This window comes from Rhyacophila brunnea, unplaced genomic scaffold (assembly GCF_057557595.1).
Source record: "Rhyacophila brunnea isolate RB1 unplaced genomic scaffold, BYU_Rbru_1.0 scaffold_22, whole genome shotgun sequence".
Lineage (NCBI taxonomy): Eukaryota > Metazoa > Arthropoda > Insecta > Trichoptera > Rhyacophilidae > Rhyacophila > Rhyacophila brunnea.
Genome location: NW_028232882.1, coordinates 34871991 through 34896613, shown reverse-complemented (window position 1 = coordinate 34896613; position 24623 = coordinate 34871991). Strand labels below are relative to the sequence as shown.

General features: G+C 34.5%; 2 protein-coding genes across 2 annotated transcripts; one reads left to right on the top strand and one right to left on the bottom strand.

Moving 5' to 3' along the window:
* The first annotated feature begins 1489 nt into the window (after nucleotides 1-1489).
* LOC147070492 (ribosomal L1 domain-containing protein CG13096) lies at nucleotides 1490-12169 on the top strand. The gene is made up of 5 exons (XM_085949522.1): nucleotides 1490-2030; nucleotides 3094-3232; nucleotides 8729-9155; nucleotides 11025-11190; nucleotides 11856-12169. The coding sequence occupies exons 1-5, from the start codon at nucleotides 1609-1611 to the stop codon at nucleotides 12100-12102; spliced, it is 1401 nt and encodes a 466-aa protein (XP_085805648.1). The 5' UTR covers nucleotides 1490-1608; the 3' UTR covers nucleotides 12103-12169.
* A 3054-nt stretch (nucleotides 12170-15223) lies between these two features.
* Nucleotides 15224-23930, bottom strand: LOC147070491 (ankyrin repeat domain-containing protein 40-like). Its single transcript, XM_085949523.1, has 4 exons — nucleotides 23705-23930; nucleotides 22069-22343; nucleotides 17439-17572; nucleotides 15224-16725 (listed from the first exon to the last, which is right to left on the bottom strand). The coding sequence occupies exons 1-4, from the start codon at nucleotides 23824-23826 to the stop codon at nucleotides 16543-16545; spliced, it is 714 nt and encodes a 237-aa protein (XP_085805649.1). The 5' UTR covers nucleotides 23827-23930; the 3' UTR covers nucleotides 15224-16542.
* Nucleotides 23931-24623: the final 693 nt, after the last annotated feature.

The window sequence follows — 24623 nt, the reverse complement described above, 5'->3', positions numbered from 1 at the left end:
AACCGCTCCGGGTTGTAAAATTTTCCACTTCGAGCACTGAAATAACTTATTATACATCGCTTCCAAACACAAAACACTTAAAACTAACTAATCTATGATGCTAATGGCTGAGGATGCTGCTTGGCTGCTATCCGCTGATGGAGGCTGCTTTGCTCAGCTGAAGAAGGCCGCTTTGTAGCTCTCTTCATCATGGTGCATCTGGGCCAGGGCTGATTGCAAGGCTCACAGACACGCTGCTGTTGACGAAGAGGGCTCAAGCGGCTGATGATGCAGGGCATTTGATGCCGTTTTCCCTCGTTGGAGCCAGGGTCTTGCCCGATACACTCGTCCGTGGGCCAAGTTCGCTGGCGGATGCAGTTGGTCGGGAGTACATCGGGAGCCATGACTTCGCAATCCGGGTGTTTCTGCTCTTTTCTTCACTGGCTTGGCTTTAGCATCATCCTCTTTCTACTGCTTATTATTATCTTTTTGTTGAGCGCCACCAGAGGCAAGCCTCTGGATGCTTCTTCCTCGCCGTTTCCTATTCCGGTGTTTGGATCTCAGGGTGTGTGTACAGGTGAAAGAAATTTCACCTGCTTCTTGATTCCAGACGATCAAAATCAAGAAGCGTAGTCCCACGTTGACTGGGGCCACTTATCACTTCCCTCCATTTTGGTATGTGATTATTTTTCAACTGTCACTTTGTGTTTTGTTTTCTTTTTTATCGTCTGTATTTGGGATGAAGGTGGATAATTGACACACCGGAATTGTGATGGAAAACGGCGAGTTTATTTACGTTTATTATACTATAAGGTTACATTTTTTAATAATTTAATTTTACGGAGGGCGAAATGTACGCGTTCGCGATTTTGCTGCTTGTCGCGATCTGCGCGCCATCTTGAAAAATCATTTCCAACGGTTTTTTTTCTTGGGCGACGTTGCATATCTCCAACGGTCAAAGACAATGTTGCCGGCCGACTTTTAACAGTATTTATTTTCGTAATCAGCGCTTTATTATTTGTTGGCTTTGTTGATATTTAAGTCTAGTCAAAGAATTTAGTTTATCACAAGCTTGTTTTTTGTGTTGTTACGCCAAAGAAGTACACCGTTTTTTATTAATTAACGACAAGATGTGTTGAATAATACTGTATTAATACTAAATTGTGAATAGATTAACAGTTACCTACTTAAAAAATTAAATTCTGCATCAAATATAGTGGTAAACTTCAATATTCTATAATCAATACCTAATTATTATTCATTTTCATTAGAATCTCGTTCAAGCGTTACTAGTAATACTGTATGATTAGATAATGATGAAATGATAATGTTTGTAACTTGGTACAGCATTAATATTTTGTTTCAAATTATGTAGAACCAGTAGTACTAGGGTTTTTTATTGATATAAAATTTTGTACTGTACATTACTGTATAATTGACTTTGTTAGGAAAGTGAGTTTATTTAATGGGATTATTCCTTCTTTTATACTGGCAATTCCATTTGGACCGCATGTCCAAAAAATTGTAAACGAAACCGCCTGTGTTAATTTTTGGTTATGTCAACTTGTCAAGTGTAATAGTAATATTTGTAATACCTTTGATTGTTTTAAGTGATACGATATATTTAACATGAAGATTAATAAAAAGTTAAATTTGGCTCCTAAGCCATTAAAAGATTCAGCTAAGATTCATAAGTCAGACAATAAACAGAACAAAAAAAATATAAACAAAAACGTGTCGAAACCTATACCAGAAGAAATTAAAGAAAAGAAGTCTAAAACGACAGACGTATCCAAGAAAAGCAAGAAGAAAAATGAAATTAGTGTTCCAGATAAAATTGACATACCTACGCCACCGGTTAAAACAGCTAAAGCGGAGGACTGTAAACTAAATGTCAGCGACGAAACAGTGATCAAAGCGATTAACGTTATAAAACAACTGGATAGTTTGGCGCAGGAGAAGAAAGCCGAGCTTTTTGCAGAAGACGGAGTAATTTCAGTACAGATAGATTGCATTAAAATCCCCAAATGCGTTAAACGCAAATTAAGATTGTAAGTAAACGTTTCTTCCATCAGAACTTTCCTAGACCCGTTTATTGTATTAAAAGAGGTGGAAAATATTCGGTGCTTTTGACTGGCCGTCCGCCGTCGTTGGCTGTCAGTCGCCATTGTTGAATTCTGCTATCTTTTTGTCATCGAATTATAGTACGCGGTCCAAGAAATGATAGTATTTCGGCAAAAATTATGGGTCGTGCTGAAAATGTAAAAATATGCTAACCGGCGAATTCAATTAATTCCATTTTTCAAAATTGTGGTATTTTTGAGGTACTAATACGTAATTTTCCAGCAGATTCACCACTATCGTGAAAATTCAGAAGCTGCTGAACTTTTTTGATCCATGTATGCACTCTTGCAACTTGCTTGATACTACGTATATTTATACGTGCATTTTTTTTGTTATGGCTGCGATAATAGGTACATACTGTCAGCAGTAAATCCATGGACGTGTAAACAGGGTATTATAGACATGCTAAAAATCCCCTGACAAGTCACCAGACTTGCCCACTTTTAAAGTTGTGATAATACATAATATAATATTTGTCGATAAGCCTGAAATAATGTGGTATTTGGGTGTGAATTTACATAGAATATAGTGAATATATTGTCAAGACAACGCAAATATTGCCTCGCCTTTTTAGAATCTTATAAATTTTTTTAGAAATTTGGAGTAGAGAAATTTCTCATTCGTGTAAAATAACCAATAAATTTAAAGCATTACGCATGTTTCGATTAATGATAGTTCGAGCTCACGGTATTGGTTAATGGATGAATTTAGCAATTCTGTGAGTAAAATATCAAACAAGTTTTAAATCCAAAAGCCAATGTTGGTGACGTTAAATTATGTGGAAAAAGGGTTGCCAACTTTCAGTCGTCTGATTTGTATGACAATGAATGAGGAAGTCATCGCAAACAATATACACTTCATGATTAAACCGGCACTCCCGTCCTCCATTTATATAATTGTTATAATACACCAACTATCATATCAACCTGAAATCTACTGGCATTTCTTAAATCATTTGACTTATGTGATATATATCTAAATTTGTTACAGAACTCTACCCCATTGGCTCGTCACAGATGTATCAGAAGTTTGTCTATTCGTTTGCGATTTAAAGAGAGGTAGCCGCGTTGATCATGAACCCACAGTCGAGCATTACGAGGACTTGTTTAAAGAGAAAGATATTAAAATGGTAAGTTTTGTTAGCACTTGAAATATATTTAATAATCAGTTACATTGCGCGAGTGGAGAACTACAAGGTTCTAAGTGTTTATTTTTGGAGAAACTAAAGAAACAACGAGGCCAGCGTTGCCAATTTAGTGTTTTTCTTGCCAGATCTAGCATTTTTCGATAGGCACCTAGCTTGCAAAAAACGCATGTGGCTTGTGGCGTTATACTAGCGTTTTTTGATGCCTCCAACAACTTTAGACGTGTTGATAAGATAAAACACTAGATATTTAGTTTATTTATTTTCATGCGCTTCAAATTTCTGACTATCAGATACTTAATGCAGGTATATCGGTACCTATTTTAGTGAGAAATAAAACACGATGAAACCATTTCATGCATTATTTAATGTTTTTGTATATCATTCCGAATCTCCGCGTATATAAAATAATAATTAATAATCCAGAAGGTATGTTCTTTAATTATCTATGTATGTATGTCCTAAGCTTTCGTCTTCGAACGTGAAAGAAAACTTGAACGCCGTTGACACAATATAGGTATTTGTTGTCAATTTTGAAATATATTTCTGTTAAAATGTGTGGTTTTTACACATATCGTCATTTTTTCGATAAGCGAAAGCAAAGGTATCGACTTCGTTCTTGGTAGAATAAGTAAATTTACTTGCAATTTTATTTTCACAAAATCTAGTGTTTTTCTTGCCAAATAGCTTGTTTTCATACCCCTCCCCTTCTGGCATATTTTTGTCAACAGTGAATGAGGCAGCTTAGAATTAATACTACTTCGTTGTTGGGTTTCTTATGTCAAGGATGAACACTTAAAACCTTGTAGTAGAGGTGAGTTGGAAATACTGTCACCAGTTTGTGTACTCAAGTTTCGGATGAAACTACCCATACTCAGTATGTGTGGCCCAATGAACTTATACCAAAAAACTTGTGATGATATCATCGCGAGTCGCTGTTCTGTGCACTCGCCAGTTGGTAGACTTTCAACACTATTGACATTAAATACGCGCGAAGGAGATAGCACTTGAATATAGGTATATTTAATATATTAGTCCATGGTTTCCCAAACTATGGGTCGCGACCCACCAGTGGGTCGCGAGCGAATATTGAGTGGGCCCTAGCCACTGTATACGTGAATTAAAAAAAATAGGAAGTGATAAATTTGATATTTCATTCAGCTATTTATAATTCCTAAAAATTGAAGTTGATCAAACGGATCAGACATTTTTGCAGTTCACGATAAAATTCGAGCGTTCATGAAAAGCTTAAGTTGTGGAAAAGTTGTATTGAGAATGGCAAGTATGATTGTTTTGAAACACTTGAAACTTTTATTATTGAAAATCAAGTGCAGCCTAAGATGAACGTACTGTCTGAAATTTCTAGTCATTTATCACTGTTAATAAATAACTTTGATGAATATTTTGGGGAAGAGATGAAAAAGTTTGATTCGTTGCGTTGGATTTGTAACCCATTTCAAGACGGCTTACCAACTAGTATGTCAACAAAAGCAAGTGAAGAACTCATTGATTTATCAAAAGATACGTCACTGAAAAATAGTTTCAATTGTAAACAGTTAACGAAATTCTGGCTCTCAGTTGCTGATAATTATCCTTGCCTGTTTGATGAAGCTATGAAAGTCCTCCCCCCCTTTACTACCTCATATCTATGTGAGTTCGGATTTTCGGCTATGGTTAACATTAAAAATAAATACCGAAATAAATTGGATATATCAAACTCACTGCGATTAAAAGTAACTAAAGTTGAAGTTGATGCTTAAACTGTAATGAAGAAAAAGAAGAAACAAATACATCCTTCCCATTGAAATAATTTTGTAAAAAAACCTTGCAGGTGTAGGTATTTAAGTAATAAGTTTTTTTTATTTAAGTTGTGATTCTTATTTCAAGTCTTTCATTCATATTGGTAACACTTATAAAAAATATTTTTTTATTTCAATTAGAACAAATAAGACAGCATTAAGTAGTTCCACGACTCGCCACTAGGGAATCTGAGCATTACCAATATTTATGCCTTCTTTTCTCTAAGACAGCTAAGAGGTGGGTCCCAAGATTGGAAATTTTTGTTAGATGGGTCGGAGCCCAGTCAACTTTGGGAACCACTGTATTAGTTTATTGCGTTCGAATGTATAAATAATAGGTCATAAATTTTGTGTCGCAGCACAGTGGTGAGATGACGCACAGGCTCAGCCTTGTTATATTATGAACGCTCACAAAAGGTTTAAATTTTTTTTTTTAAATCACTGTTATTCATTTTTGTTAACAAGAATATTGTAACCTAACAGAAATACAACTCATAAATTTAAAATGTGTATTCTATAAATATGTGTATGTGGATTCTATTGAAGCCGATACACAGTCTGAGTTCCCTGAGCCGATACGTATTTCAAATACTAATATGGAGTTGGTTTTAGTTGAGTATGAAACTTTTGTCAAACTCGTTTGAGCCAAACGCTCTATATAGTATTCCAAATACTAGTAAGTATTTTGTAACAAGTTTCTATACTAAGTATTTTTTTATACTGGTAGTAAGTATACTTAGTCTTCAAAATCGACCAGTTTTCCCATCCCTTCCTTGTAGTATTTGGCTCGTGATTGGTTAAGGTGGAGTGCTGTAGATATTTGAGACATCTAGTGATGGAATTATCTCCATATAAACTGATCTCGAGTACATAGAATGTGTAATTACATATGACTGCTTAATTGGTCCTCTGGTTAATTGCAGTCGCTTATTTCGACCTAGCCAAGAAACTAACTGGAATTTACATAGCTTATTTGGGACAGTAAATTTAAGATCACAATATACATAATATGTACATTATATATCACAAAAAGTTTACCGTCAAATCGGTGTGGCACTGCGATGGTCGTTAGGTCTGCTGGAGTCAATCACTACCGTACCGTATTTAATTACCGCTACACCGTCTTGCTTGTGCGATGTTTGTGTAGATTTGCTCTACGTCTGCATTGAATACATGTGCTGATTTTGTAGAAGTGAAAACATACAAAAACGAAAGACAGATTACTTTTGCCGAATTAAATTGTATTACCCAACTTATTACTTTTAGAATTTATTATTCTTCCGGCTATTGTATAGAAATAGATCAATTGTTTTTTAAAAGAAAAATATGTATTTAATTTTATGTGGAATTCGCTTAATTGGGGTAACCAAAATGCCCTAGTCCCGATGTGTCAAAAGTAAGCGGAATCGACTATATATTGATGTCCAAAACAATTCGGTTGGACTTAGTTATTGCTCTCCTGATAATTGCCTAATGATGACTGAGTCTGTGTCAACTTATAATGTCGTGGGTTTTTAAATGTCTGTTTGGATCCAATGGGTTAAGCTAGTGGTTATCTCAGATTATTACGCAGACAATGTGTTTCGCCATTGCCGACTCAAGTAGAAAGCTGATACATTCACAACGAGTGGTCTTACCTATTCCGTCCCTCCCGTTGCTGTCTACGAATGACCTGTCATTGTTCTATAGAATGCTCTTACTGACGCGTCTGTCGTGTTCACACGGAATGGTTTGATTTGGATAGATGAGTTACATGATAAATAATACACTAGCATTAACACACCTTCTACAATAATGTAATGCATAGATCAATGCTAGATATTTTTTAGAAATCGATATTACCACCGGTTTTTGTGTAAAGGACTAGTCTGACTTTGACAACTGATGAATAACAGGAATGTATAGTCTTTATAAACAAATAACACTGATAGTTAATATATTTGATTTGAGAATTTTTTATAATTCAATTTGAAACGATAAAGGGCGAATCAATATGTCAAGCAATCAGGGATCTGATTTTGACAGCTGAACAGTGGACCACTAGTTGCTTGTGCTAAAAGATATGCTCAGGCTTTATTAATCTAAAGATGGCGCTGGTTTCACAGATCTAAAAACTGTCAACAAAGTAGTATGTTAACCATGCTGAAACCTGTGCCAAAAGCGTATTTTACTTGAAGAGGATGAACATTGGAGAAAGAACATTGCTGAAAGCATTTGTTACATGCTTTCTACCTCAACTAAACTATGAAATGTAAAATGTAAATGAAAAAAAAAATGATAAATGATGGAACAGATTAATAAATAGAAATGTAAAAGCCATTGTCATGGATCAATGTTCTGAAGCACAGTAGTTTATGGCCTGACCGCAGTAAAACCCAAGTAAACAAAAACCACGTCGACTGTTCCCAAAGTTTGAAAGCACGTTACAAACTAAAGTACACATTATTAACTATTGCAAATAGCATAATATTCTTTAACACATGTTACAAGTTTATCCCACATTTTTCCACACTCAAGATATTTAGCCTGTTATGACACACCCAGTAGGGTAAGCCTGTTCCCATTATTTTTGTGTTCACTGGGATAAATAAATACATATAAAGAAAGCCTTGAAAGTCATGACATTACTGAGGATAAATATAAATTCATCAGCGAAGCGATCTTGAACAAATCCAGGTAATTCAGCTAGTTATAGGTATATACATGGAAGATAAGAAAGTGGGTAATCGTTGAGCTTTGATTATTCTCTGATACAACCTTCCAATAGTAAATTTGCAGTAGAACAGCTTTTGTGGTGTTAAAGTTTCAACTCAAAGCTACATACTGTGAAACATTTTTTTTCTATTCAACTGTGCTCTTTTCTCCCTAAAGTGTCGACCCAAGACCTGTCAGAAATTATTGTGTACGCATCAATTCTTATGTGAGTTTTGCTAAAAGCCTACTCTCTATCAGCGGCAAAGGGTGGAGTAGGCTGTTGAAATTTGACATAAATAGTGCACACTAAACTTGTTTGTTTTCATTGAACTAAGAATGCAAATTGCAGATGGTGCTGGTTAGTTTTTTTAAGTTACTTTTATTTTTACTAAGCTTAAGTAACTAAATTCTGCCTAAACCAAACCATAATAGTTTAGGTATGCTATGGGCGATCCAAGAAAAATAGTGCACACTTTTTCAGTCATACTTATTTGTTTTCGTTGAATTAAGAATACATATGCAGGTGGTATTGGTTGGCATTTTAAAATTTATTTAGCCATATCTATACCAAACCGTAATCGATAAAAATTATTCTTCTATCACTAAAATATCTAAAATTATGTATGGCTTATTGGTATAATTTTAGATATTTTATAGATAAACGAATATTTTTTGACTATTATCTACTATGGCTGGTATTGGGAAAGGTTTAATTGAATTTTAAAAACTAACTAACACTATCTGGACTTAGTTCAATGAAAACAAATACGTTTTACTGACAAAGTTTAGTGTGGTCTATTTATATCAGATCTTAACAGCCTACCTCCACACTTCGCCATTGCCCTATTTGGTAAATCAATGTATTTATAAGTATGATTTCATAAGCGTAATACAATTTTTTAACTGTGTGTACAATATTCGACCAGTCATATTTAGCACTTGGAAGTAAACAAGACATTACTTACATTGGCTGCTTTAATTTTGACAGATAAAAACAATATTGCCGGTACGTCAACTGCGCGTGGAATACAGCCAGATTGAGATGCGAAGACGCCTCATGACGCAGCACGACTTCTTCCTGGTGGACTCTCGAGTGAGCGGTCTCCTTGCCCACAAGCTGGGCAAGATGTTCTTCCAGAAGAACATGCTGCCGACGCCTGTCCGAATGCACGCAAAGGACCTGCAGAGCCAGATCAACAATGCTCTGCACAAGACGGTGATGCGGCTGCACAGCGAGGGAACCACCTATTCCATGCGGGTGGCCAACACCAAGCACTCCGTGGAAGAGACTTGCGAAAACATCCAGGCCGTGCTGCTGCAGATATCTGAGCAGTTCCCGGGTGGATGGGAAAACATTCGCTCCGTTTATGTAAAGTCTGCGAAATCTATGGCGATTCCAGTTTATTTGACACTGCGTAAGTATACAATAATTGATATATGTGTAAGGAAATATCTAGAAGAAAAGTATCTTAAGTAGATAGATGAATAGTCAGACCCTTCCCGATTTTGTAAAAGATGTGTGTTTGAATCCTATTCTGTCCAAAATGATTGATAAAATGGAATCAATCACCTCAGATGCATAAATAGGATTTATTTGCAAGGATGTTTGAATCAGTAGCTTAATTGGTGAAAAGAACTTCCTCGGCAAGTGAAAATGGTGGCTTCGAATCCCACTCAATCCAATGCTAGAGTTTCTATAATATCGACTGTGGAAAGGCAAAAGGACTTAACCCTCACTTTTTGCAAAATACGTTTTATTGAATAATAGCATTGCACACAACTAAATACACGTTCTGCCTAAAGGATGTAAGCTGCAAAATGCCAAATTATTATCAAATTTTAACTTTTAATTTTTAAAAAAGAAGGGCGTTTGAAATTTGCGTCCAGGTAAAAGGATTTATTCCACATCAATGACATTATTAGTCGTTCAAGTAATTTTTTACGGAAAGGAAAAAGGCGTTATGCATCTTACGTTGCAAATGTATGAAAATAATGGTAGTTTTACTAAACTCTGCCGGCCGACCGGGTAAGTTAAGAACCAGAAGGTAGACTTAAGCCACATACATTTCACGGTCGGTCGTTTGACAGTTAACACGGATTTCGACAGTCTTTTCATAAAACATCATTTAAAGTTTAAACATTGAGTGAAAATGGCAACAGAACGAAGCAAAATTATTCTTGAAAAGTGTGGTGTTAATATGGACGCAACAAATAATCCCGACAAGAACTGTTAGTGTTTAAAATTACATCTTGAAGTTTTTATATCACACACGAGAAGAGCTATTGTAAATTCTATCTATATCGGTATGAAACGGCCTGTTACAACTTATATTATGTTTTAATTGTCGATTATTGATTAATTGATTTGATGATTTCATAATATCTGAGAAAAGTAATGCAATATTTGCTAATTCAATTAAAACACCGCCATGCGATTTATAGGTTATGTGGTATGTCAAAAATACTTCTCAATTGAAATTGTTTTCAATTCGCTTTAATTTACGATTAATATCATTGTAATAGACTAATATCATTATTATGCACTGTTTTATGTTAATATATTATAGTAATAACATAAATCGCAAGTAAAATGTACGTGTCTAACTCCAAATATGTTAATACCTACCTAATTTTTTGTCAGGTAAAATGACTTAACCCTCATTTTTATTAGTTTTTCTTCAATAACTTCATTATTTAATTATAGATTGGGGGAAAAAAACACCAAATTATTAATCATCATGCACTTCAAGTTTGTGTCTATTTTATATTTAGACTTTGGCCCAAAATCATTATCAAAACGTTTTTTGTGCCTCCTGTAAAATTTGATTAGTGTGGATTAACTCCTTTTGCCTTTCCACAGTCGATATGTATGTTTCTGAGGCATTTCCAAATTATGTATTTTCAATAAAAACAATGCTAGACTCAAATTTTGTGTATATTTATTTAGTCTTGAAAGTGAGCTCTAACATTGCATCTTCGCCTTGCATGTTACAAGAGGCAACATGGTTTACTCTTTTATCTCTCATTTCTGACGTCATATCACTGTAGGCATTTGTTCTCGAAGTTTAGCATACGGTTGCTCTGAGCCTTCGTTATGTGCCATGACTAAAGCATCACCATCAGCAAGCGTTGGACAGACTTTATTTGATTCTAACCGAGGACAGATGTACCTCCTCCTAGACTTTCCAGATGTTACTATTCGAGTATTAAACTCTCTTATGCAAAGCATAATTAAGATCAAAGCTAATAAAAATGATTATTTAATCGTTTTTTTTTTCTGTCAGGCAACAAAAATTCAGTCGTGAGACCCGTCGTAAAGTCACTCAGAGATGAACCAGAAGTGACTGAAGGCGAGCTGAGTACAATTCTGGGTGGCACGGTTTCCGTACATCCCGACGGTACTGTCGATCTGAAGATTGACAAATCTGTGGCTGAAGAAGAAGACGAAAGGTAACATAAACATATCCAATTGGTCTCACTTACATTGTCAATCGCAATACCTAACATAATATAATTTTTCAACATAACTTTCGTAATTATAATGTTATTACTATCTAAGTAGGTACCGTTCTTTTAGGCCATCCTCCCACGGCGCAACTGAAGTCCGACGGTACTGAAACTAAAATTCCAGCCAGTATCTAGCTAATGTATTTCAATGGCGGCTCGCTGACGGCGAGACTGGAATCTCTCAGCTTCAAAACGGTCGCGAAGAGACGCGACATGCTAGTCGCGCGGTCTCTGAAGTTTCCAGTCACCGTAAAACAGTGGTACCAACATCATTAGATTTCGGTGAAAAATCATATTTTCTTACCAAAATTGGTTAAATATGAATCGGAAAATTAAAATAACCTTATGTAAACGCTGCAGCGCGCGTGTTGTCAGTTTTTGTATAACACAGCTGATAGTCCAGTTTGACAGTTTGAGGTTATGTGATTATTATTTCAACTGGGTTTCAGTAGCGCCGTGTGCGAAGCATCACATTGGTCAGTTTGTGAGTTCCTTCACAAACCAGTTTCATCAGATTTCAGTTGCGCCGTGGGAGGATGGCCTTAGTTATAATAATCATTAAATGTACTACAAAGAATTGGAGTTTCAACATTTTTTTGTTGTTTCAGTGATTATGAAGAAACACCAGCCAAGAAGCCGAAATTGGCAGAAAAGCCTGCTGCAGTGGAACCCTCAAAGAAACAGAAAAAAGTAAACGGCGTCGACAATAAAAAAGCAGCTCCTAAAGTAGAAGAAAGTGCTTCTGATGAAGACGATGGCTCAGATGATGAGGTCCCAGCTGATGAAAGTGATGAGGAAGAAGAAGATTTAAGTGAAGAGGAGGAGGGAAACAGTGATGCGCTCGATTCTGATTGAGTGGAGTAATTGTGAGTCAAGTTGAATTGAAATTTAAATATTCAATAAAAAATACATACCAACAATATTTTTACTGTGGATTTTATTTGTTAGCAAATTCCAATGTTGTTATAACCTACCTATCACCAGATCTTTATAATGTTGTTCAAGTTTTGGTTCCAAAGTTTGCAATGATGGATATCTTTAAATTTTTCAATAGCTTCAGAGATAAAGACATTGAACTGCGGTGATAGTACATAGTATGCTAATATCTCGGTTTACATCTGACGTATGTCTTGAGCATACAGCGAAAAATGACCAAGTTATTGTGCCAGAAGATATCTTTTACTAGAATAAATAACCATGTCAATTTAGTTACCAAAATATTTCAAAGTAATTATTATAAATTGCAAAATAATTATTAAGTATATAATAAAAAAATTCAATCTCAATTTTCCAACAAACATGTTGTATTTTGACTTTTCGCAATATGTTTACGATATTATATAATGTTTGAGGCTTTCACGGTTGTTTTTTATCGTAGTAGATTTTTGGGTTTCCACCGTGTGTCCTTCTTCCTTCTTTAGTCGATATTTCGGGCTCGTTGCAGAGGCCATTATCAAGAGATGATATGTTTCATCATATCAAACATCAAATTTTTTTTCGATTTTCGGTCCCATGGAATTCGTATTAACGAGGTTTTACTGTATATATTTTAAAATGGTAATAACCCTGAAGTAAAATAGCGACTTTTTTTACTATTATAGCAAATTTACGATGTGTGTTTTTCTCATTTATCTGGTCGACTCGCCATGCCGCCCCCCCTGATCCTAGGCCCCTAGGCTAGAGCCCTGTCAGTCCCCCCTTTTGAGGGCCATGACTTGCAGTAATAAATTGGAATTAAAATTTTAGCCCCATCAATTACTCTCAGTTCTAGTGTTAATTTGATATAAATAATACAATGTTAATAATATTTAAAATAATTTATTATGAAAGTATTTATTTATATAATAGCATTAAACACAAAACTTACAAAAGAAAATGTCAAAGAACTTTTAAATACTTTGGTAATACTTAATTATATACGATTTAATAATCTCTATCAACATTATTTAGGTAAAATAAAAAAAAATGTAAATAAATTTTCAGATCTTTAGATATTCACAATAATTGCCAAACAAAAATAAAGCATGATGGTATCACAGTCATAAATCAAATAAACAATAAGTCTTCACAATCAAAATCCAACAGAAACTGCAATCACATACCGATGTTCTAATGTCAATACCCCATATCTGACCTATATGGCGAAAATGACTTCTTGATATACTAAAAATAACAAAAATACTGTCCATCGACTGCAAAATTCCCATATCTGTATTATAACAAAAATGGTACAGCCATTTTAGTAATTTCCCATATCTGAACTTTGCAGAAATAAACCTGTAACAGCCCGTATCTTGCCTCTAAGCTGTCAAGCGTGTTGCATGACGTGTGTTGAATTCAGCTTCAAAATGTCACTTTCGAATTATTTAAAAGGTAAAACAGTAGGTAATTAATATAACAAATTTATTATATAAATGTCACATTTTATTGGATGTTATCATTATATTAGGCGTTATGTGCTTTGCTTTACCACTTTTACGATACGGGTTATTGGCATGCTATGCAGTTACAACATGTATGAACTATTAACAGTCAGATATGGGATATTAAATATTTAGTTTTTTTAGCTTCCTGCACAATTTGTAAAGTCACTTACGGTATTTTGACATTAGGCCATTGACACATGTGTTATTTGACACAATATTATTATGCAGCTAGGTTGAAAGCCTATCCTAGGATGTACGAAATAATATCTAAATTTCTGTTTGAACTTTATGCTGGCATTCATCATGTAAAATAGTCCCCTACAAAATTGTCATCTAATCGCTTCCAACATTTTTTTTTCCACCGCCATATAAAATATCTCGTGTATGTAAATGTAATACTTTCACAATTCAAAATTGGTGATATGCATAATATAATTCTAATCTTAAAATAAAATATGATTGAAATAAAAAATTAATGTTAAAACCAACCAATTACCTTAGCCGGCTCTCACATCTAAACTTGCCTCGTTTGCCGCACAGCGATAAATCAAGCCTTCTAGGAACGTCGATCTGATGTTGCATATGAAGACCTACGCACATCTACCTAGCGACAGTCGCACGTAATCTCTCGAAACGTATAGATATTTGGATGCGGCCAGCCGGTATAGGAATTACCAATTCGTAGGTGTGTGTATGCGCTCTGGTGTCTTCCGAGTCGCTGTCCGATACGCATGCGATTGTAGCAGCACTAGATGTTTTTTTCAAACTAAAAAGTTGCATTCGACCAATCTGTGCAAAGCTCAAGTCACATCGACGTATTCGACACGAGTTTTGATGTGCGAGCCGGCTTAAAAACATGATTTTCAAAATATTGGTTTGTGGTATTTGGAAATCATTGAACAAAACTTGACAAACGCTGTAAAGTTATGTAATTAACATGTCAAATTTATCAATGGTCATGTGATCTACTTTGGCATTTTTGAATAATTCAATTCTAATTTTAAGGACTAGTACAGACCAGCATACACCTTCCCATATACAAATTAGTGTATAGTTTTTATACATTCTTTATTTGTTTGTGGGCAGATGTATGTTATTCTGTATTAGGCTTGACTTGCACAATAAAAGATATATGTATTGCATAAAATACATAAGGAATGTATAAATAAAAGTACATAGATATAATATATTATCTTGTCATAATATAGGAGTAGTATAGACTTAAAATAACAATAATAAAATTAATAACAAACCCTAGAGAGATCACTACCAAGTACAAACCAGATTAAAACACCAGTGGCACTTGCAGGTGATATTTACTAGGGTTGTAATAAATGCATCGAAATAAATCAGACTTAACTTTAACCATCGCAGGCTACATTGATATTATAGTTCAACATAAATTATAAAGGAATAGCAGCCATTTACAGCGGGAATTATGATTGGATCACATAATGCTATACATCATAAAGCAAGGAGTACTCAGGCCTTTAGGATTCATAAGTTCTGGGTAAAACAGGAAACAACGAGATTTAAGTTTGAGGTTTTTTCAATTTGAAAACTGGGTGATTAAAAAGATTCATCAATTTATTGAAGCATTATTATCAATGACCGTTGGTTATCTAATTTGTAATGCATATCCACAGCTATTCTTTTTTCTATCATGTGTTTTCGAGACAACTATTCTGGTTCATCCCTTGTCATGGCCGCATCATTGGGTTAAAACATGTCAGCTGTACGTATCAAGCAGACAGACTACCACGTTCATCACAATTAATTCTCTTCCAAACTGCAGTCATCAATACATAAAGGATTTAAGAAGTATTATAAACCACCATCAGCACTGCATGTTATTAATGTAATAAGAACCTCTTTGGTGGCTGGGTTCAGAGGTCAGTGGCGGCTGGTCTAATATCATGCATGTGCAGTGTGCACTGCACTCCTTGTATTTTTTTAACACCAATAAATGCATATCATTGTTCTTATCACATAGCAGACCAGAAACTGATAGTATAAATAGTATATACAGTCAAACTCGGTTATTATGATCACGGATATAGCGAGATCTCAGATGTAACGAGGAAATATTTGTTGACATTTTAGTTTATTTTCTCCATACATTTATTCACTTTTATAACGAGCTACTTATCGGATATACCGAGCTAAAATATCGTCAAAAATTTTCTTAAAAATGTTAATGTGTCGATCGTTTAAAAACATTTCGGCTCTAAGCAATAAAATCCGACCGGACAGGATGCCGCCGAGATCGGATTACGTTTATGACACTAGTTAAGTGTCTAAGTACCTACCTAATTGGTGTTTTCGCCGACAATATTGAAAAAGTTTCTACGCATATGGTTGAAATTGCATGTAAAAAATACAAGGTTTGTGAAGTCAGTAGGTACCTACCAGCGTTCATTACAATTAAAAACTTCTTTTGTAGTTTATGAATGCCATGCATGTTTCGGAGAAAAATTCTAATTGTGTATTTTTGTTAGAATTGCGACTTTCTGTGTTTGTGTTATGTGACCGCTCATTTAAAGGTACCTATTCTCTGATATGCCGAGTAACGCTTATAGCGAGCAAATTCAGTCGGTCCCATCTTCCTCGTAATAACCAAGTTCGACTGTATGTACTTCATACCTCATCTTTACGCAAAACAATTTCTCCGAAATGTTTAAATCGTTTTCATCATAAGTGGATTGTCGGGAAGAATTTTTACACAAAGTAAATTTTCAGTACAGTCCCTAAAATACAATTTAAAAACAATTGCTGGTGGCTATTCTATACCATTATTATTCTAAGAAGAAAACTGTCATAAATTTATGAATCATAATTAACACCCATTATCCTAAATTAAACATAACCCTCAATACAGCACCGTCTGATTCCTGTTGGTTGAAATGGAAGGGTAGATATTGGTAGGGGGCATGTGAGGGACGAGAGGCGTGGCTTCTTTGAGGACCACTTCCAATTCCTGAAGAGATCGAAGTCTTCTGACGTCTGCATCAGATCGCACTCTCGTGTCGGGAAGTTTTCTTATTCGGTTTACCTGAAATTTTTCATTGACATTCTAAAATAAAGCATCAAAAGAACGTTGCGGTGCAGATTTATTCGTTTGGAGAGATCCTGACGTCATCTACAAATCATAGTCAGTACCTACTGTTAATACCTTACTTCAATAATATTGTTATGAAATTGCGTTAATAACAATGGTCGAAAGAAGAAGAATGTATGTAACAGAGGTATTCCAAATTATGTAATTTCATAATATGAGGCTATCAGTTTGAAAGTCAGTAACCTTCATTTTTATATTTTGTGGTATTTTTTTGAATCTGAGGACGTGAAGTATTTTTTTATCATGTATATGCTTGTTATACTGTTATCCTGCTATGTTTGTTAGTTAAATTGAATTAAACTGAAGGTTGATTGCAAAGTTGTTTATATTTATCAGCTATCATTGTTTATATTTTATGACTAACTTTCAACACTTTTTTTTATTAATTTTAATGAAGTTAAGAAAATTTAATTCACTGTTCGCTTTTTCTAATAATTGTTTACTAATACGTTTTCAAATAGAAAATATTCTATTTGCTCAGTCCGATTATGTTTTTTTTGCAAATATCTCAAAATGGCAGAATATATATATAAAAAACCAACAGCCTCACATATAGTACTATGCACATTACATATTATTATATTAAGTTATTTTTATAGTTTGCATTGAGAAAGATGAGGTAGATAGGAAACTATTTTTTTGATTACCTGTTCAGGAAGTATTTCCAATTCCTGGCAGCAGACAGCCAGAAGGCTTTGGTATGTGGCACCCATTCCCGGCAATTCCACTTCGATGAAGTCAGGGTCGGTGGAATTTGCAATTCGAACTTTGATCACCATATCTGAAATTGCAGTTGAAAAAGGTTAATCACAATGTAGCATAATGTTTACTTCACCCTGTCACGCATCAGCATTGGGGCCAGTGGCGGCCGGTGGTTTCCAAAATTGCTTTCATTGGGGGTGCACTAAAAATTTTCTTACCTATTTAAAAAGCATATCAATTCAGCGTTGTTTCTGTTTAGCGAACACACCTCAATCACTTCTCATTAAAGTCCGGAACTGTTTGTAAAAGTTTTTTCTCAATGATTAACACAGGTAGACAGTTAATTCTGTCCTGATTAATGGTAAGTATTTCTTAAAGACGATTTAATTCTTTTAATGGTTGAAAAACACTTTTCACAGATGTCATCGGACCAGCGGCGGCTCCTCTAACACCATGCATGTGCGCTGCACTGCTTTTTCCTAAACATCACTCAATGTGCAACAATGCTATTCATAAGTCATCACTCGTTTATCGCAATTTAGTCCATGTAAATTTATACCAAAAGCATATACTCAGTAAACAGTCACCGAATTTGTGCGCTCGACGTGAACACACAAATATGGAATTAGTTTGCCGTTCATGTTACATTGGGTAATAACAGTTCAAGCCGACACGTGAAAACGATAAATAACTCATTAATACACAAAATTTTATGACCACTTGGGACGGAGCTCAAAAGTTACGCGGAAAAATGTAGTAACTGAGATTTAGCAGGATTGATAAAAAAATAGATTTTTTTTATTTAAATCTCATATAAATTCATTGAAAATAGGCTGATATTGAATAAAAATTGATTATAAACATAAATATTTTGGATCGATCCTTTAATCGTTCTATATTTGCAAATATTTGAATATAATTTATAAAAAATTAAAATCTTAGTTACCATGTTCTTTCTCAAAGTAAGTGAATTATTAGCATGATGTCATATTTTTAACAATGCAGGCATTTTGCTGGAGTTTTATTGCTTTTTGTAGACGAAAAAACTGACGATTTGTCGAGAGTCGAAAAATACGTACCTACCTATTCAAAACAATCGATAGTTACCCATTTTGTTTTTTTTATATTTTCTTCAAATATTATTTCTTACATACAATTCAGTATGATTTCTGCGGTCGTCGGTATAGTTGGCTTTTTTAGGTGTTTTGTCACGTTATTTCGATAGTTTTGTTCATAAAAATAAATTCATAACAATATATATACTTATTGTTTAATCAGGGAAGTGTATGTGTTTTAAAATGATACATTTTGAATAAAAGATTTATAATACTTAATACTTATAATTATAGTTCAATCAGTGAAGTGTATGTGTTTTAAAATGATGTCGGTAAACGTAGACTTTATCAATAATAATAAAAAGAGTCGGAATAAAAAAAGGATGGTCCGATGACATCTGTGGAAACTAATTCCATATTTGTGCGTTCACGTCGAGCGCACAAATTCGGTGACTGTTTACTGAGTATATGCTTTTGGTATAAATTTACATGGATTAAATTGCGATAAACGAGTGATGACTTATGAATAGCATTGTTGCTTAGAAAAAAGCAGTGCAGCGCACATGCATGGTGTTAGAGGAGCCGCCGCTGGTCCGATGACATCTGTGAAAAGTGTTTTTCAACCATTAAAAGAATTAAATCGTCTTTCAGAAATACTTACCATGAATCAGGACTGACTTAACATGTCTACCTGTCTTAAGCATTGAGAAAAAACTTTTACAAACAGTTCAAGACTTTAATGAGAGGTGATTGAGGTGTTCGCTAAACAGAAACAACGGTGAATTGATATGCTTTTTAAATAAGGTAAGAAAATTTTTAGTGCACCCCCAATGAAAGCAATTTTGGAAACCACCGGCCGCCACAGCATCGGACCATCCTTTTTTTATTCTGACTCTTATTATTATTATTATTGATAAAGTCTACGTTTACCGACATCATTTTAAAACACATACACTTTACTGATTAAAGTATAATTATATTAATCTTTTATTCAAAATTTATTTTTATGAACAAAATTATCGAAATAACGTGACAAAACACCTAAAAAAGGCCGACTATAGATCGCAACCACAGAAACCATATTGAATTGTTATTCTAAGTAAATAAATATTTGAAGAAAATATTTAAAAAAAAAAAAATGTATAACTGTCGATTGGAATAAGTAGGTACGTATTTTTCGACTCTCGGCGTCAGTTGCGCCGTCTACAAAAAGCAATAAAAGTCCGCGCCGCATTGTTAAAAATATGACATCTGTTATAATAATTCACTCACTTTGAGAAAGAACATAATAACTAAGATATTATTTTTTTATAAATTATATTCAAATATCTGCAAATATAGAACGATTTAAGGATTGTATCCATAATATTTATGTTGATAATCAATTTTTATTCAATACCAACCTATTTCCAATGAATTTATATAAGATTTAAATAAAAAAAATCATTTTTTTTATTAATCCTGCTAAATCTCAGTTACTACGTTTTTCCGCGTAACTTTTGTGCTGCGTTCCAAATGGTCATAAAATTTTGTGTATTCATGAGTTGTTTATCGTTTTCACGTGTCGGCTTGAACTGTTATTACCCAATGTAATATGAACGGCAAACTAAGATCCATATTTGTGCGTTCACCACGAGCGCTCGAATTCGGTGACTGTTCACTGAGTACATGCTTTTGGTATAAATTTACATGGATTAAATTGCGATAAACGAGTGATGATTTATGAATAGCATTGTTGCACATTGAGTGATGTTTAGGAAAAGGCAGTGCAGCGCACATGCATGGTGTTAAAGGAGCCGCCGCTGATTGGGGCAATAAGACAAACACAAGATCACCACTTCCCTCATCCATCGCCATGAGATGGATCCATCATGTGAGAATTTGCAATGGCGATGGGACCCTTGAGATTGTGTCACAAGGGTACAGAGTAACATAATATGTAATAATAATATATTGTTATCTAGGTTTGTGGCTTATTTAATTTAATATTTAACATGGGCTAAGAGAAGTTCTTCATAACTACCAGCTGCTAGCTTACCGACCGCCAGCATCTCTTCAGCAACCCTTCCTGTGTCACAACGGCATTCAAACACTCTGTTGACCACCCACAGTCGACATGAGACGCAACTGACTACCAAAACACTAACGTATGAACGGAGATAAAGTGAAAGACAATATTAATTATTATTGTTTCTTATTTGTTAATTTAACCAGTGCGGCAATGTGCGTGTAGTCGTTGTGTGTACTAAATTAAAACCCAACAGCGAGAATTTAAATAAATTCTGTGGCATTAAAACTGACAGTTGAAGAAGCTCTGGTTCTCTGCCCGGTTCTGCAAGCCATTATGACAACTATGGGTTAACAATATTGCGATACGTTTGATTGGTTCTGATAATGTCGTAAAGTACCCCAGTAGACCTATTCTCACTACATAATAATATCTTCATTATTTATACAAATCTGAAATAACAATTTTGTGTTACATGTGTATTCACAGTGCAAGAGGGTTATCTAAATCGCAAGATAACACCTGTCAAATGAAAATGTTAAGTTGTTACAGTAGAAATGCCAATGAGTTATGTCGATTAGCTACCAAAAGGATATCTGACTAAACGACACATCCAATATATATATGATTTGATGTCTAACTAAGTTTGTTGAATTCACTGCAATGTCAATGGAATTGGATTGGATAGATTTTAATGTAGCGTATAATATTATATTCTATCAAAATATGAATTCCACATAATAACGTCTATGGAAGGATACATTGGCATTCTAATTTGTTAAAAATATTTTGTGTAATAGTTACGGCTCATGGAATTATTTTATTGAATGCGGATCGCCGGAGGCACTGTTAACAAAAAAATGCAGTTTTTTATATTTACCTAATATTCAAAGATACACAACGCTTATTGTTAAATCGTAGCATTATTAATTACATTGAAATAGATCTGCAGATCGTAATTACACGAGTTTCATTCTTCATGGTGGCGCTTTTCGCAAGTGGACTGTAATTTTTAAGGATGATGTGGATTCCGGATCTAGGGGTGGGGGCGATTTAACAGAATGCCAGACACTGACCTTTATAATGATTTATGATGGCTCCGTGGTCTGGTTGAACAGTCACTCGCGCAGTATTGTTTGTTGGGGTTAACCGGTGCGCGGCATTTGATGGATGAATGCTAATGACTTATTAATGATGATGGCAGGTTGTATGAATGATGAGAGCCGGTATCACGGCTTGCCAGGTATTCAGAAGTATCCGATGGTCACACTATATCAAGCTGACGAACTACTTCTGAATCAGTCTGTATTAATGAGTCAATCGCTAAGCGACAGAAAGCTATTAGAAACCCACACGCGTCTGTTGTATCGATCTAACCGAATGTCTCTTGCATTTACGCTCGAATTATGACCGTAACTCCGCACTTGCCTGGTCGTGTGACAATACCAAGGAATTTGGAGGTGGGTGGGGAAATAAGGAATAAATGCGAATAAAAATGGCTCAACCATTTACCTTGCACTGGGTGATGGTTCTTGGCATATTCTTGTCGGTTCATGTTGATCATGTTGTGAGGAGGTTCGTAGGACAATCGGTCGGTGGGCGAGCGACTATTTGGAGACATGGGCGGCGATTCGGTGGACTGCAGGAGACCTGCAACTTCCAAAGACGGTGTCAGCTCCTTGGCCGTTTGGCCGATGAGGGTTCTGACGGAACTGTCTGCACCTCTTGATAGGAGTAACGATACCATGGATACGTGAGAATTCTTAGCGGCCCAGTGTAATGCAGTCCTGGAGAAAGAAATAGTATTCTTCTTTAATATCATGCCATTTGTACAAAATATCAAATACGTCAAAGAGTTAGGACAATATCTAGAGGGAATCATATGATCGTTTTATATTACAATATTTGATAGCGATTCAAGGATAAATTTTATATGGTTGATTGAATTGGTAATTATAGAAAAATGACTAATTTTGCTTTGGTTACTTATGTATGTAGCAGTGGCGAAGAGTGGAGGTAGGCTTTCAAGATCCGCCATAAATAGTACACACTAAATTTAGTCAGTCAACACGTATTTGTTTTCATTGAAATAAAACTGTAATTTATAGATGCTGTTGGGTTAGTTTTTTAAAATTCATTTAACCTGCAAAAACCAAGCCATAATGGATAATAGTCAAAAAATACTTGTCTATCCATAAAATATCTAAAATTATGCAATTAAGTCATACCTACATAACTTTAGATAGAATAATATTTTTTTTATCTATTATAGTTTGGTTCAGGCAGGGTTTAATGAATTCAAAAAAATTAACCAACAATATGTTAAATATGTATTCTTAATCCAATAAAAACTAATAAGTATTATTAACTAATTTTGTTATATCGCCCAAGATATACCAAAACTATTATGGTTAGGTTAAGCATGGCTTAATTTATTTTTAAAAACTAACCAACACCATCTGTAAATTGTAGACTTAGTTCAATGAAATCAACTACGGATGACTGACAAAGTTTATTGTAAACTATTTATCTCGCATCTTACCTACCTCCACCCTTCGCCACTGATATTAGCGATTTTATGTGATTGTACATATACATAATGATGGTTTATTCATTATTGAATAAAGAAAGCGATTTTAGGCTGGCATCACCAATGCAAGTCAGTGCATCCTGACTGATAAATGATATCTAAGTGTGAAGATTGCAATGCAAAATGACTTGCAGCTGATTTAATAATACCATTCATTCATAACAAATTCAAGTTTCATAGTTTATCTTAGTACTTAGTATCAGCATAATTTATTACTAATTGACTGTTTCGGTCTAAACTAAAATTGAATTGTTTTTGACAGATGCAGTCAATAACATTGTCAAGTCTGATTACTATTATTTGCGAAGCGACTTGCAGCTAATGGAATCATTCGTCTTTCGTTAGAATCAACGTATAATTCGGACAAAATAAAACACATGAAAATAACATAACACATTTTGTAGGAACCGTGTTATTATAATATGACATATGATAAGACCGTATCGACATAGCCTCTGTGTTTGCTGTTTTAGTTTAACCATTATTCAATGGTTCAATTAAATCATACATTGGCGAAATTTTGCCCGTGTAAGCTAGTCAGTAATTGAATTTATTTACCATCCATTCAGTACATTTCTTGAATTGATGTCTACACCATTGTCCAGTAGCTTTATAGCCGATTCAAAGTCGTCAACGCAACAAGCTTGTCTTAGTTTTTCTTCGAGTGCTCTCTTATCCATTTCCCTATTATTCTATTTCGTTAAAATCTGTTGTGTGTTAACTATGAAACCGTTCATTAAATTCTATTTTGACTGCACGTTTGACAGTTGGGTACGTAGCTGCCAGTCTAAATAAATTATATTTTGTATTAATATTTTCACGTCGATACCATGTCGATATTTTAGTTTCTATAAGAAGCTATAATTTTTTTTAAATAATTAAAAATAATCAAAATGATTAAACCTTAGGCAGGATTAGGATTTAATAAAATTTTGAATGAGTATGTAGGTAGGTAGTTATTTATTTTCTAAATTTACTGGTGGTAACATTATTTTATTTATCAAATGGCGGGTAATATGAAAACATCGACTAATAATATTATACTGAGTGAAATTCGTATAGCAAAATTTTCGTGGTTTGAAAATAAAACCCAATTTCGCCAAACGACAGCTTAAAAAAAATCAAAGAGACAAAACTCATTAATTACACATTTCTCTATAAAATATTATTATATAATATGTTAAATTTAATATGAATTTTGTTTTATTAAATTTCTCTTTTTAGATCAGAAGCAAGCAAGAAAGAATACGCCAATACTCCACAATGTACTGTCATGGGGTCTCACGGACTGACAACTGTTGTAGTATTGGAAACAGAATTAAACCTATTAGCTTTCTGTAACATATACATTCATTATTTTATAGAATTGACAGAATTAATTGTATTGAGGGAGACTTTCACAGTTACGAGCTTCCTGGCTTTAGGCTACCACGCAAATATGGCATGTGTCTGAACTGAATCAGATTTGGGCATTCCA